Source organism: Tenebrio molitor, chromosome 5, assembly GCF_963966145.1.
Source record: "Tenebrio molitor chromosome 5, icTenMoli1.1, whole genome shotgun sequence".
Taxonomy (NCBI): Eukaryota; Metazoa; Arthropoda; class Insecta; order Coleoptera; family Tenebrionidae; genus Tenebrio; species Tenebrio molitor.
In genome coordinates, this window is record NC_091050.1 from 5004345 (window position 1) to 5020648 (window position 16304).

At 31.5% G+C, this 16304-nt stretch overlaps 2 protein-coding genes across 12 annotated transcripts; both read right to left on the reverse strand.

Annotated features, from left to right (window-relative positions):
- Positions 1-2207: 2207 nt before the first annotated feature.
- On the reverse strand, positions 2208-7847 carry LOC138131759 (inter-alpha-trypsin inhibitor heavy chain H4-like). Of its 10 annotated transcripts, none has more exons than XM_069048954.1 (15): positions 7691-7847; positions 6775-6926; positions 6475-6720; positions 5852-6055; positions 5541-5804; positions 5184-5486; positions 4875-5114; positions 4518-4809; positions 4178-4459; positions 4090-4119; positions 3997-4026; positions 3016-3060; positions 2748-2930; positions 2528-2696; positions 2208-2461 (listed from the first exon to the last, which is right to left on the reverse strand). In XM_069048954.1, exons 2-15 carry the CDS (start codon positions 6916-6918, stop codon positions 2428-2430), a joined length of 2466 nt encoding a protein of 821 aa, XP_068905055.1. In that variant the 5' UTR covers positions 6919-6926; positions 7691-7847; the 3' UTR covers positions 2208-2427. The 10 variants fall into 10 exon arrangements, with proteins under 10 accessions (XP_068905055.1, XP_068905052.1, XP_068905050.1 ...); XM_069048951.1 differs by having other exon boundaries at positions 2748-2951; XM_069048949.1 differs by having other exon boundaries at positions 2748-2960.
- Positions 7848-11800: 3953 nt separating this feature from the next.
- On the reverse strand, positions 11801-16005 carry LOC138131770 (organic cation transporter protein-like). 2 transcript variants are annotated; one of them, XM_069048973.1, is made up of 5 exons: positions 15812-16004; positions 14751-14846; positions 13545-13767; positions 13191-13495; positions 11801-13141 (listed from the first exon to the last, which is right to left on the reverse strand). In XM_069048973.1, the coding sequence occupies exons 3-5, from the start codon at positions 13763-13765 to the stop codon at positions 12165-12167; spliced, it is 1503 nt and encodes a 500-aa protein (XP_068905074.1). In that variant the 5' UTR covers positions 13766-13767; positions 14751-14846; positions 15812-16004; the 3' UTR covers positions 11801-12164. The 2 variants fall into 2 exon arrangements, with proteins under 2 accessions (XP_068905074.1, XP_068905075.1); XM_069048974.1 differs by lacking the exon at positions 14751-14846 and having other exon boundaries at positions 15812-16005.
- Positions 16006-16304: the final 299 nt, after the last annotated feature.

Below are 16304 nucleotides of genomic sequence, written 5' to 3' on the forward strand. Positions count from 1 at the left end.
TTTTTTTTTTGTTTGTCAAACTGAAATTTGTATGTGCTCAGTGATAAAATACTGTCAATTTTTAATACACTCTTCATTACTTATTACCGGGTGTTCATTTAAATTTATCCTCAAAGTTGGCATTGAAAAGTCGATTGTGAACGCATCACTCGTCAGTCGGCAGAATAAAAACACAAACAACGCAAAAAGTGAGGTTAGAAGTAAATAGTTGAACGCTGAACGTGATCGTAATCTCTGATGCGTTCACAATCGACTCTTCAACACCAACTTTGACGATAAATTTAAATGAACACCCGATCCTTTCACTTGTAATATCCCGAATGCATGTCAAATTGTCAATAAGTAATTTAATTTTCTCGAGTGCGCAAAGCGCACGAGAGGAACGAACTTATAAGACAATTTGACATGCACGAGAGGATATTTTGGCAGACTATTTCCTGAGAAAAATTTCAATGGTAAGTAAAAATAAACGTAATTCTTTGTTTAAAAATTGGTCGTTGACGGTCATGACATTTGCACTGAATTGGTATCTAAGGTGATTTATTGACAACAGTTTCGCTCTAGTGCAAATTATCGATAATTGCACTAGTGCAAATTATCACTGTAATTCGATCGCTATTGGCCAAAAGTAAAATATTACAGCTTTTTGATTGGCTTAAATTTTTCGAAGGAATAGTCAACAGTAATTACATAAGTGATGGTAATTTTTTGATAATTTTAACTAGATGCACGAATCTTTGTTGCTATAGAAATCTCACGAGTGGACGAATTTTACGAGTGGGATTTCTTAATAGCAACAAAAATGAGTGCTAATCTAGATAAAATAATCAAAAAAAATTACCATCACGAATATAATTCGGCGTGATTATTTTTTAAACTATGTCAAATCTCAAAAGCGAAATCTGAATGGTACAACATAATGGCGACGGTGCTGAATTTTTAATGTTTATATTGAAATAAATGGCTGCGCTACCTACCTTAACAACGAAAAAATTATCGCGGTAATTAGCTATGTACTATTCCGGACATTTGTGAACTGGCCTTTATTGAATATAACCCAACTTTTGACTCGATGATGCCATTTCCTTGTTTTTTTGATGTCATAATAAAAACTTCAAAGTGATTTTTAATAATTGTCATTTATTAATGACGCTAATGATTGGTTTACATCATTTTTTTTAGAAATGTCAAAAAAATGTTGGCCAAGATTCCGTGTCCGGAATAGTATGTACTAGCAAATAGTCAAGTGTAATTTTGATGCTATTGGTCCATTTGAAATTTTTTTTCATTACGATTGGCTGACAGGACTGTTTAAAAAATAATCACTACAATCTACCATTTTACAAGTTCAAAAACTGTCACCAAAGCTATTGACAGTACTAAACTGATGGTGATAGTCACTCGTTTCGAATTTGCGGGGTTTTTAATATTTTGTATGATATTCATAGACCACAGTACACTTGTGCACTTTTTGTGACTTTATGACGCGTTTGATTTTGACAAAGACATTGAAATTGTTCACGAACGGGCTATTGAAAGTGAAAGGGAAATATATCTCAAAAACTGCGCAAATCAGAAACGAGTAACATTATTAACACAGCCCACCTCAAATTAGACAAATATAAGATCGTCATCAAAATCCACCAGCCCTTGCGATGGTGACACCTTCCTTGCAAATGCAAGTGCAACTTCAACAAATTGAAAGAACTAGTCATTTGATGATTAATACAGAGTGGTTCATGAAGTGTGATAAATATTTTTTTTTAATTCTACTGTAAAAACAAAAAATAATGCAACCTGAAAAACTTTTGAGGGTTACTGGAAAAGTTGCCGTAATGAATAAATACCGAGTGACTTGTGAGACAAATTTATATAGTGGGTAAGCACTCCCGAATAATTGGTAGGCCTAGGTAGTCATTTGTCAATGAGTTGTCTGTTGATTCGCTTTCGAGGTTTTGCAAATTAATAAATCGTGATAATGATAATTTGATTTGTTTTGACTTTTGAACAGTCATATTTGAATTTGACAGTCATGTGTACCAAGATAAAATCGTAAATGTGTTCCCAATCGAACAAAAATAATTTCAATCATCAAAAGTTACCCGGTATAAATGATATTTCATTAATGCAGTATGAGAATTTACAGTGCGTATTGCGTATTGTATTCTACACCTAACGGTAATAAATAAATAGGTAAACAAAAAGAATTTACAGTACCTACTTAATTTATTTTCTAACAACATGTCATTACAATTATTGATTAAGTTATATCAGAGATATTGTAGGATCGCATAATTTTCTTATTAGTAAGTACCTTTTTGCAAAATTCTTGCAGGTGTCTATTAAATAAAATGAAATCCTGTTTTATAAAAATGTTTTTCTCTAAAGTCGATTTACGTAATGTAAAAATTATGAATCACAGAAATATTATGAAGTCTTCGGACAACAGATTCCAACATACCTAGAATTAAAAAAAAAATTAAGTATGTTAATTTATGTTTGTTACCTGTATGTGTTTGCAACATACGTGTCTAACGGACAGAAGTATTCCTTAAAGATTTGGACATCAGTTAAAAGAGGGAAGACTTCAGGACATTGTGGTAGAAGGGTACATATTCCCGCAGTGCCATTTATAGGTGTCTTGGGACATTCAGGTCGTGTTGTTACTGTTTCGTCAACGCTTAACTTGTAGTCTCCTGAAGCAGTAATTTATGTAATCAAATAATTTTAAATAACAAAATGTTTACCTGACGGTTCGCTTAAAGTGCCATTTTCTGTAAGAATATCATTCAGCCAAGGCAATTTATTCTTAATATCTTCATACAAATCTTGTACTGGAGTTGTACTTGGTTGGTATGTAGTACTAAAAGTTTCAGGAAATGAATCCTCGTCAAGATCCAATGACTCTGGTTGCACGTTAAAGCTGGAAACTGAATCAAGTGAGGAATAACCTAGAGGAGCTAAAAATTAATTAACATATTTCTTCAGTGTTGTAGCTAATAAGCAAACATTTACCTGCAATCTGATGATATGCTGGCCGTTGCAAAGAGAGGGTTGGGGCTGCTAAATATACAAAAAGTATGTTACATTAAGTTTTTTCGAGCGTAACTCATGAAAAAATATTATGAATACGAAAACGGTTTAGTTCAACCAGATCGCTAGCAAATTTGAATTATAGCCAATGACAAGCACTCGATAGCGAATATTTACATACAGGGTGTTATGTCCACGTAATAAATTTAAATCACCAATAGAACTCTTTAAAATTGATCTTTTTTTAATTGATTTTTTTTTACTACATCAATTGAAACGAAACAGTCAGTGAAAATGTTTTTGTGTCGTAAAAACTTTAAGGCCCGGTAAGTTTAGTTAACATCGTCTCAGCTAACAACGCGTCCAGTTGGAAATCCGCCCATTTGATTGGCTGACTCAAATCCAGTGTTAGATATCCCCCAATCAGATCGCTTGACATTATGTTAACTTTAACAACGAACTTGACATCGCTTTATACGACCGGGCCTTATAGTTTTTTGAAGACAGAACGATCGCTGTCCTAATACTAACAGTTTTTACTGTTTTTCATTCGAGTATTTCCTTTTTCGTGCTTCATTATCAATGGATTATGAGCGGGTAGGTATAACGTGGACTTCCATAACACCCGGTATATAATTTTAATAGAATATTGTTTATGAATATTCGTTCACAGTCAAGTATTTCTGTACAATATTTGATAATTGCATTAATGTATGAATAATCACTGTTAATTGTTTGTCATTGTCTGAAATTGAAATTTGGTAGCGATCTGATTGGATTAAATTTTTTGTAATAAAAGATCTCAATTTTGAAAAATTTTAGATTGTCAACATGTTTAGTATCAGACTTAAATAGTGTTCGGAAATTTGAAGTTACATGATATGTGATGATTTCTCAATAAGTAAAGACTGAATTTATGAAAATTATAAAAACATAAAGAGATTTCGAAGTAAAAGTTTTTACCTCCTCCAAATCCAGCCGCTAATGCATAATCTAAAAATGTATATTTTAGATGATGTACCTATCAAAATTATGTAATTACAATGGTATACTTACTTTTATGTAAAAAGTATGGCCTGTCTGCAGCTATAACAGTACACAACCATCAGGTACATTGATTAAAAAACAAATATTTTGTACGTACATTTTGAAGCGTCTTGAGTGTCCACAGCACTAGTGTCATTTGGCTTAACAACAACCAGTGAACTAACTGGAGTCACAAATGAATACTTCAGCGCAATATCCAAAGCTTTTTTGGTCAATTCAGTTTTATTTTCTGCAGCTTCTCTAGCTTCAAGTATTTGTTTAACAGTTAAATAAGCCCAGAGTCTTTCAAGCTCTCCAACAGGCGTTTCAACCTTTGGAACCCATTCAATTGGTCCTTTAAAGCCATGCCCGTAAATTGTCGGTGGTGCAAATCCTTCGTCTTAAATCAGATAAATAAACTCAACATCGTAAGAGACGTTTGGAAATAGCTAGAGTACCTGCTACTCCGGCTACTACCAATTCTGATCCATGGAAGAAAATAGGAAATCTTGTTTTTGTTAATTTCGTAACATTCGAAACGTATTTGAAGTCAACGTCTTTTAACAGTGGTGATGAAATTTGTCGATAGAATTCTTGTAACTGGAGACTTGCATCAGCAGCCTCATAAATGTGCCTTGCGAAACCTAAATTTTTCAACGATATCTTTTGTAAGAAATCTCTATCTGCGCCATCACCGAACGATAAAGAAAATATCGGAGACCTCATGGCACCGCTATTAATTTCACTAATCTAAAATTTATGATTCAATAATTAATATACAGTATACCTACAATATAATCTAATGTATTTCTTACACTTGAAGTAATTTTGTCTGGAGTAGTCTCTCCAACGGTAGGTTCCCCGTCAGTCAAAAATACAATAATCGGTTGATGTGAATCATTTTTCTCGTCTTTATTTTTTTTAACCAGTTTTAAACCTACTTCCAATGCAGACTTAATATCAGTTCCACCATAGGCATTCAACTTCTCGACAACTTGTTTCGCTTTATTTATATTTTCGTCATTCGCTTCAAAAGGTGGCGGTAACGTTTGGTTCTGAATTTTTTTTTATTGTTAAAATTTTAATATTGTGATACTGAAAATTAAAGAAAAGCAAAATCTTACGGTAGTGTTTTTTTTGGGAACTTCCGGCTCTCCTAACGGGCGCCAGGGATCCTCTCCAAGTTCGTACTGCACTTCAACTTTGTCAATATTCCAAACTTTCACAATAGAACTAAATTCAACAATATTGAATATGTCTTCTTTCTTCAGCTCAGAAAGAATGCTGTTCATTGCTTCTTTCAATTGCTTAATTCTAATTCCATCCATGCTACCACTTGTATCTAATACAAAAATGACTTGTTTTGGCAAAGCTGGTATGTCAGTTGGAGCAAAGAAATGTACAAAGTAGCCGTCTTTAAGCAACACCTTAAACAATAAAGTTTAAGAAGGAAATATCAGTATTAATTTTTTTTCTCTTACCTCTCCACCCCGTGGGTCTCTTTCGACGTCATACTGTACCACAAACTGACCAGCCAATCCGTTTTCTTCTTTCGTACCCAAACCACTTGCTAGCTGTTTTTGTCTTTCAATGTTTGGGCTGAATTTAACTGTTGCGGTTGTTGAATTTACCGTGTTTATATCGGCTAAAGAAGCAAGTTTTTCGTCATTTTTGGCGATCTCATTTCCTGTACGAAGGGGAGGTGATTTAACAAATTTAAGAGCTCTGCTTTCATTAATATGAACCTACAATTTTTTTTTAAATAATTCATTAATTGCCTATTTATTTTTACCTCGACATTTAATTCTTTGACAGGCTGGCCAGGATGAATGTTAATTACGATTTCATATTGTTCGTCTTGGCGTTTAAGAAGTTCTTCATAAGTAAGTGTAAAAATGGCTTTCTTTTGAGGTTCTACATTGACTGATACTGTGAATCTGTTAGAATCTCTTGCGTTTGCCTCTACATGAGCTGCCGCTTGACCTCTTCCAATTGCCTATAATATAAAAGCAAGAAATCGTTTATAATAGTTTCCCAGAAATAAAGTTAAATAACAATTAAAAAAATAAAAATTGTTAAAATCATAACTGTTATTTTTAATCGTAATTAAATTGTAGAGATGGTCCAGAGACAGCGCAGATATTATTCTCTGAGATGGAGAAGGAGGTGGTAAATTTCGTAGATATAAACCTGATGACCTTGCAAATAATGTATAAATAATGAAATGAAGATACATGTTGTACTTGAAACTATCTTTTGTTCCAAGTTGACAGATGAAACCTGGCGGCACAAGTCATTTCTCTGTCTGATTGTTAATCACCCTATCACAGATCACTTTCGTTTAGTTTATAAAAGTACTATCAAACAAGTGTCCTTTTTCAATATCACATTGCAATTATTGTAAAATCATCTTACCTCGTTATAAATTTGTTTGGCTTCTTCCTTCTCTTTTACATACGCTTTGTAACTTTTTCCATCTATTTCCATTACAAATCCTGAAATGTACGCAGTTTCAGGGAGTACGACTGAAAATGTAGCTTCTTGAGCGCTTTTCGCCAAATTTTTCACTTTACTGACGACTGCAGTTTGAGCAAATCTATTTGTGACATTAGTGTTGACTTTCATTTCATAAATTTTTGGTACGATTGGCACTGAATCTTCCTGCAGAGAATTTTGTTACGTTCCTTGAGACATGAGGTAAAATATTGTTTTTACCTTTGCATTCGTAGCATCACTTGAATCTTCTTTTGAAGGTTCTGTTGATGATACGACTAAGCTGTTTATGTCTGTTGCAAACGGGTGCACCACGGAAATGCACATTAGGAAAGTAAAGACTAAACATTTTAGTGTAGTCCTCATTTTGTTTTCTAAAAAAAAAATAAAACACGAATTCAATTAAAGATTATCTTGTTCCAAACAACGCATTTTCTGCAATCATGAATATGTATTAGCAAAACACGATTTGTGTAAAACGTGCCGCGCTACACCGGGTTTCCCCAATGCCGTAAAAGTACGTGCGGATTATGGGATTCACGACGTATCATATGGGTACTTAAGTTAATAAAATAACGTGGAAATTACTTATAAAATGAAAAAGGAAAACTTTGTAATTGTTCAACTGACCAATCTTTGTATAAAAATTACGAGTAAATTTTTTGAATTATTTTTAATTCACTAAAATTAAATTTCAGTTTTAAATTTTTTAAATTCTTATTTATTTTATAGGTGTACAATAATTCTAAACGATTAAGTTTGAGTCTAGAGTGAGTCGACGAGGGTGAGAGAAAATTAACATTACTGAATCCACTACACACAATTTAAAAAATCTGTTGTTTATTATCATGAGTTTTATTTAATTATACCTATTCAAGTTTTTGACTGGTTTGTATCGAATTGATTTCCTATTATTACGTAATTTTAGGCGTTCATGCTATTACGTAAAAGAGTTAATGTTGAATCATAAATTAAAATATATATTTTTTAATGTATCAAGTGGAAAAATAACAACGTAAACAACGCAACTCAATGCTTTGATTGACTCTAACGCTTGTTTCATGGTTTAAAGACTTAAGTAGTTCAGATGAACGTAATTGGTGTAGGTAACCTATATGATCATAAATTATAAACTTACCGACACCAAGTTTAGGTAAATACCATGTACCTACAATACACAAGAACTGACACTGAATGCAGATTGTTGAATTTGAAACCGGTATTATATCGTCAACAATCTCCCACCAAATCAATTTACAATAATGACCTCGGGTTATCCCAAGAAATTTACTTTAATAAATAACACTTATTCCCGAGTACGTTATCGTTCAACAGTGACTGAGTTTCTTGGATCAAAACCAATTATCTCTTAAATAACTGACATTACAGGAAAAGTTATTTGAAAAGCGGTTTATCACTGCAAATATTATTCTTATGAGTTCGAGTATATCTGATTTAACTTCTACTAAGTACACTGATGATTAATTATTTGAAAATATGATAATATATTGTAGTTTAGAAGCCAATTATAAAATAACTATTAATATATCTTGGTTTTTCGAAAGGAGGGTCATTATAACAAACGACTGAAAAAGCCGACATAACAAATTCATGGTAAAACGTGTTTAAAAACAATTCTCAGTAAATACGTGTGGTTTACTAACCAGAATATCATTAGGATTTAGTTTTTTTGAATGTTCAAAGTACGATATTCACTATGCCATTCATAATATTGCTAATAATTAATTTTGATTCTGCAACATCTTCGTTAAAGACCGAAAAGTGTGTAACCCCATTGTCGCTAATTTTACAGGAAAAGCAGAGAACATGTTTTTCTACATTTGTAGCCACCCAAAATCTAAATCTATTAAAAATTAATCATAAAGCCAGAATTAAGTATTTTCACAAGCCAACAATGATTAAATGAAATTTAAATTAAAACAAGTTCAAACAAAATTTTAACATCTTTTTGCATTTGATTAGTTTTACATTTATTATCGAGATGCTTTTTTTTATCAAAAATTTAATGTCTAATGATAATCATGGTGCATTAAAAACCGCAACTGGAGATTAAAAGTAAGCCACAGTATCCCTGCAAATTTAAAGGTAAGTTACTAACTGCTAAAAGTTTTTTGTGGTTTTAGAAAGGTAGGTGCATACTTTACCTTATCTTGGCAACATATGAAATGGTTAAATTCTTTTTAACAGATGTGCCATCAGTTTTTGTAGTTTTAGAAAGTTTTAACAAAATTGACATTGATAAGCAACATCTTTTTCTAATGTACTTATTTTGAAAGAATGTTAGTGCTTCTGCGTGTTGACATTATTAAAAAGATTTTTTTCAGATCAGTTTAAGCATGTTTTTTATAATAAATCTTCATCACCTACTTAACTGTTGTACATTTTTTTGCACTACCCTTCATACTCATTGTGTACCACCCCTTAGTGTCCTGGAGGCTAAGGACTAATATGAGGACATGGACACTAATTGATGTAATTTCATGATCAACGAGAATGTTAATGATTGAGCTTGATTTTATAAAATGGTACCATATGAAAAAAGTGTGTGATTTGATTATTTATTCCTATTATTGGTACTCATTCAACACTTTCAGCGAATTGGTTACCCACCATATCTTTTTATTATTTTTACAGGAGGTAATTCCCTGTAATTGATGCCCAGACCATTGTCACCTCGACATAGCCCATCATGACACCACCGTTAACATTGTCAGCGTAAATTGTTCAATTTGTCAATGATTGCGACATCCTGACAACTCGATGTATCAGTTTTGATAATGGATTAATTTTGACATGTTAAATCAATTCAGAATTTCAGAGAGCATTGTTTCTCTCGCACACACATCATCATCTCACAATTGCATTACAGAATCTAGAGAAAAATCCAAAAACCTTTCTAATCTTTCTAATTTCTAGGAAGTTTAACAATCAAAACATAGAATTCCTAGTGTACCCTGCTGCATTTACATTTACATATTTCAAATTGAGATTAAATATTGAACTGATAGGTATCTTTTTCAAACTGAAGTTTCCTGTTTGTTAATTATTATTAATGTACTCCTAAAAATGTAACCTAAGAATTTAATTCAATAAAAAACAGTGTGCGTCTGTAATTATGATAAATTAAAAATGTGTTATCATACGTAGCTACAAAATGCTATTAAATTACCGTGTATAAAATATAGAAGAATGAAATATGTGGAATTATTCATCACTTAGGTACATGTTCCATAGTTTTTAACGGAAATGTGTGCTTATTTCATATTTTTTATTTGATATTAACAAGGCTGTTAATAAATAGTAAGTAATAACAATAAGTAGGAGAAAGTCAGTGCGATGTAAAATATGTACCACATTTAATTCATATTCTTGTAAATTAGTACATTTTCTAGGTTTAAAGCTGAATTTTTCAATACTCAACACACGTTACTTAATTTTAGTTAAACTTTCACTACGACAATGGATCACATACACCATACAGGGTGTTATGGAATCACCAATAGAACTCTTTAAAATAAACATGGCATAATCATCAATTGAAACGAAAGAGTGAGTGAAAATCTTTTTGTGCGATAAAAACTTTACAGTTTTTTTTAAGAAAGAACAACCGCTGTTCTAACACTAACAGTTGTTTTCACTGTTTTTCATTCAAGTATATATTATTTTAATCGAATATTTTTTTCTCGTACTTCATTATCAATGGATGTGTAAACACATGAGCGGGTTGAAATTATATTTATCCAACATTCAATAGTAATATCGTGTTTTACTAGTTAGTTTTAATTGAGTAAACTGGGCTATAACTAGTCTGTTGTTTTAACCCACGTTGCCATTTGCACCGTGGGTTATAACATACATAACCCACGTTGCCATTAGCACCGTGGGTTATTAACGTCCATAACCCATCGGGAGCAGAATTTCATCAATAATGTCATTATCTAAAAATTTTGGAATATTGGATAAAACGTTGTATGGCATACGTGGGTTATTAAGTACTACCCACTCGAGGTAATAACCTACTCGGGCAAGCCCTCGTAGGTTACAAATACCTCTCGTGGGTAATATCTTAAATAACCCACTTATACCATAAATAACAATTAATTTTTTTAAGAATTTGCGGAAAAAATGATAAATGATATTAATTGATTTACGTACTATTTTAATTCAAAAATTTAAAAAAATGTCTTAAATTAGTTACTAAATTACATATTATTGGGACGTGTTCCTACATATTTGTTAACAATTTTCTTTAAATACATTTGGTATATCATAATCTTATTTTCGTTGACATTAATACTGTATCATCTAAAAGTTAATCTTAATATTGAATGGTTGGTCAAAGTGTATCGCAGATATTTTCATTATAATATTAAAGTAAAGTAATTAAATAGATGAACCATTTTAATACTTTAATAATATGATACCTTTGTATACATAGTATACAAAGTATATCAAAATAAAAATAAATTTTTATTTTGATACCTTTGTATACATAGATTATTAAAAAAATGCCACAAATCCAAATGAAAAATTGACATTGTTATTTGCATTTTTAAAATACCTTAGAGCTGTAATACAGGGTTATTCTAAATTACTGCAATCGAAGTAGGCCATGCCCATGTTATTACATTTTTGCCGCTTTCATGTGAACTGTCAGTTTTGTCGCTGTCACTGTCATTTTTTAGGTGATGCGATTTTTATTTATTTTTTTAATTTTAAAAATATTGAGTTGTTTTGCACCCAATTTAACTTCCATGTGTAAACGGTGTTCACATTATTTCGATGTTTTTTTATGTGAAGCGGCAACCATAAATTTTACATTCAGTTTTCACGCCTACTTCGACTACAATCATTTAGAATAACCCTGTAGAAACTAAGGAATTGAATAAAATGCCGTTATCATCGATACTCAACAAAAAAAATATTTACTGTGTTCTCCTGCACAAGAAATTGAAAGTGAAAGGTTGAAAACTATTGACAGTCAAAAAAGCACAGCTTGTGAGATAATTTCCAATACAAAGAAGAAGTTAAAAGATTTGAAGTTGATAAGGTAGCTATTTCATATCTGCGAGTTCATAAAACGACTGTGAAAACGTTAGCCAAATTATGAAACAATGAAAGACGTAGACACGTAGAGATGTAGAATCTGGCCGGGTTGTGGAAAATAACTAGTTCTTTCATATGACGCCGCGTTTTGCAATTTGACTACGACATACAGGTGACTTACTGAAAAGTATCCACACGTATTATCTTGAAAACTATAGAATTACGTGTAAAGCGCCGAAACAGATCAATTAATTGTTTATATATTTTTATTTTCTTTACAAAAGCTATCACATTACGAAAAATAGTATTAATAACTGCCTGCTTCTTTATCAAGTTTTGGTTGTCACTGCATCGTACTTCTCCTTGTTTTTGTCATTTTCTGTTGGTGTCATAATGCTATTAGTCCAGCAATATCGTGAGTTGTCTATTATGCAACAATCAATACTCCTTGTCTTCGTACAGTTTTTATTTCTAATTAATTAATTGGATTTAAATATAATATCTTGTTCTACATATACTAGTAATTATCACACTTTCAATAATCACTAATCACTTGTTTGAGATCTCATTTCGGTTTGGTTTGTGTGTACCTTACCCTTTATTGCAAATTCTTCAGCTTCTTCTATGGTATCTGGCAATCTGCAGTCTAAAGTTTCCGGTAGTTTGAGGCATAAGACAGCTCCAATTAGAGGCACCACACCAAATACAACCGGTGGTAGCCAGGGCTGAATTAAAACAAGTCCTGCAATGAAGGGTGCAGCCATAGAACCGATTCTAGCGCACATCGATGAAGTGCCAACTCCAATATTTCTGACAACTGTCGGGAAGAGTTCTCCAGAGTAAATATAAACAGTTGGAAAGGATATAGTTAAACCGAACATGTCGACACAGCTCAAAGTAGTTTTTAACCAGGTCAATTCAGCGGGTACTAATGCTATTAAAATGCACGACACTCCAGCAGTTATATTGCTCAATATTAAGGTACGTTTGCGTCCCCAAGCTTTCACAGCCCAAACCGAAAGCAAGGTACTGGGAATTTGTATGACGGCAGATAAAGCCACGTTTATGAATATATTTCCTCCCAACTGACCTATGTACTGAGCACTTCCAAAAAAACAAAGACCACACACAAACCAATTAAAACCGACGCAAATTGTGTACGTTCTAATTATAGGAGTTCGCACTAAATCAAATATATTGCCTCCGTGTCTTTCTTCGTTGATGTCATTCTTTTGCAAGTAATGATTGACATCTTCTTTAATGGTAGCTGTGGGTAGTCTGTTATAATGCGCAGCTTTTTCTAAAACTTTAATGGCTTTTTCCTTCTTTCCTGTTGTTAATAACCATCTTGGAGATTCTGGAAGAAGCCAGTAGTATGATATTAAAATAATTGCAGGCATAGATATTGCAACTTGGTAATATCGCCAATCTCGAAGGAAAAACGCAATTAGTGGTAACAATAAGTGACCCAGATTGAAGGGGATCTGGTAGAGAATTCCAAGTGTGGTTCTCCATTCTAGTCCTACAATGTTAAATTTAGTATAGGTTGTGTTTTCGAATTTGATACCTACCTACTAATTCCATTATTAAAACAAAACTTATAACCATGGTTCCACCCGTTGCTAAAGCCGCCAGAAACCGTAAAACTAAGAAGACAATGAACCATGGAGTAAATGCCGCAGCAGTACCAGAAATAACTTGTAACATGACGGCGCAAATTATGGGGTTCCTTCGCCCAAATCTATCTGACAAATATCCGAAAAGCATGTTTCCAAAAAGAATACCTAGCATAGTGACAGTTTGAGCCAAGCTTGCTAAATAGCTTCTGTTGCATACAAGGTCCCATTGGGTGATGATTGTTTCAGTAAATGTTGTCCTATAACAAGTTAAATTATTATATAACAAATAAAATATTAAGATCTTACTTGTCAAAAATGTGTTTTGTACAGTTTTCCGAACATTCATCAGTCATGTTGCTTTCACAAGAAAAATTAACTGGTGGTGCCAGAAAAACGATGCTGAGCTGATGCCAAGCTATTGGAAATTTTACGAGAAATATAATCAGACAAACCGCGATGTGCCATCTTCCAAAGATTCCAATTGATTTTTCAATTATATCTGCGTTTTCTGCAACTTTTTTGTCCATTCCTGAAAAAATAAAGGCACAATTTAGTTCAACAAAATCAAACATAGACACTGTAGGTACAAATACAAAACAGACATGAGTTAGATTAGATTTAACACAGGTATGTACGAGTATGTACATCCGCGCAGTGCCTAACATTTGATTTATGATTTTATCTGACAAACCGGATTTAAAGTAAATCTAATTGAAACAAAGATCTTAACAAATAGAGTTGTTTAAATAGAAAAAAACGTGAACTATTTTTCATTGCATAATATTGTGTCTCAAAAAAGTTAAATTAAAAATTAACTTCTATAATTTAACGTTTTCATAAATACGCTTGCTAAGTAAATGCGTTGTTTGGATTTTTTTCTTCATATTACATAATAAGTTTATAAATTATATTAAATAAATAATAAACAATAACTTTGTTTTCATGATTGATCTAATGAGTAATAAGATACTAAAAATAATAATAAAGGGATAAAAACAAAATATTTTTTTAAGAGGGTTCCGTTTTTTTGAGATTTTTGATAAATAATTTAGAAAAATTAAAACATGGAAATAAATTGGGAAAGATTTTTCTAGAGATGAGATTCGTCCCAAACAGGTTACGCCACCGTCAAGTTTTTGGATTTTTCAACACATGGAAAATATTTCTCTTTTTTAAATGTTTTGTCGCATATTTTATGTGTTAATTCAATTTAAACATCCCAGATCAGTGAAAAATAACGAAGCCTTGGCAATAAAGACTACATACCTACTTTTTTTAATTATTGCTCAGAAATCTGAAGAAACCTAATCCTAATTAACAAAAATCATTGACTGAGAAACCAATTAGAAAAAAATTGTTTTTTAATTGCATGATTGGGAAAATGTTAAATATAGTAAATGACTTTTAAACATTTTACGAGTACAAGTCATACTTATTTGTTATTTATATTTGTTTCAATTAGTTAATTTCATTAAGTAATAAAATGTTTATTACTAGAATTGTATACCATACCTTTCTATTGTTTGTTAGGTGTGCACCACAGTAATTAACTCTTAAGTAAGTTATTGAAATAATATTTGTCTTCAGTTTGACCTCCCCATATTTGAACTTTAAATAGAGCATAATAATTAGATTATTAATTGAACTTTCACCTTATAAATGTTTTTCTGTTTCAGTAAAATGAAAGAACGTAGTCAAAGAATATGAAAATACTTAACCTTGATTTTTCGAAAAACGTCAAATTCATTTGTGAGGAGGGCCTGTAATGTGACCTATATTTAATTCTAAAGTGGGGGTTCTTCACCCTTAGGTTCATTAGAAAACATACTCTATGAAAATAAGTAAAAGGAGAATGAAAGAATAAAACTTCATATTTTATCCAAAAAATTTTGTTTTCTCCTTTACAATTTAAAATAGTTCACACTATGCATTTTCAATTCTTTCACTTATTTCTTTGTTCATTGAACAATTGGAGAAACATCACCTGTAGCAGATTTGACTGTTATTTTTGGAATATTTTCACGAGAGTAAATTTAACAAGAGAAATAGTTGAAATCTGTATCACATGCTTCATATTTCAAAAATTTACTTTAAAAGTTGTTTCATGATTTACAAATTTATTTACTTTACTCGTGTATTTATTAAACAATTTTAAATTTATTAATTTATTTAATTTATAAGCAATTATAAAGGCAACACTAATATCTGCAACCTATTTGGAATAATTTTTTTGTATCCCCTATTCGCGTAAACAAAATTTTTCAAATTTGTCGTGCACAACATAAATAATTTTTGGATTTCCAATATTAAACAAGTATTAAATCTTTAATTAGTAAATTATGTATATTGAAATTAAAACAACAAAGTGTTAATAAGTATAATTTTAAAATAAACATGAGGTCTAATCTGAGATATATGAAGGTATACATTTTATGGGGCAAATATTATGATTTAATAATAGCCAATTTTAAATATTAACAATAATTAACCTTCATTATTAATTGAATAACGTAAGACATTTATTTGGTAAAAAGTAATTTACTTTTTAAATGAAGAAAAAAAACATTACTTACTATTTAGTAATTGATTACTATATCCTTGACTACGATTGATTTGAAGAGAAAAAATGATTTCGTAAAATAATTGTGTCACTACACTGTTCGTACGCTAAAATACAGTGTGCATGCTAATACTGACCAGCCAATGGCTAATGTCGATATAACCACCTGTTCAGTTTGAAACTCAATAGAGGAAGCTGTACTTGAATATAGTGTACAACTACCACCACTTATTTTTGACGTAATACGAGGTCATAAAGATTGAAACAATTACCCATTACATGTTACGATTAAGTGACACGTGCAGACAGGTGGTGATTTGAAATATTTATGTTTTGTAAATAATAATAAAAGAGACAATAATAAAAAATAACAAATAAATGTAATGTGGTTTTGTGGACACATTATTGTAACCACATCTGTACATCACAAACACTTCAATATCAGGATATTAATAAGTAGACAAGCTCACGTCTCATTTTTCTTACAGTTATTGATGTACTGGTAT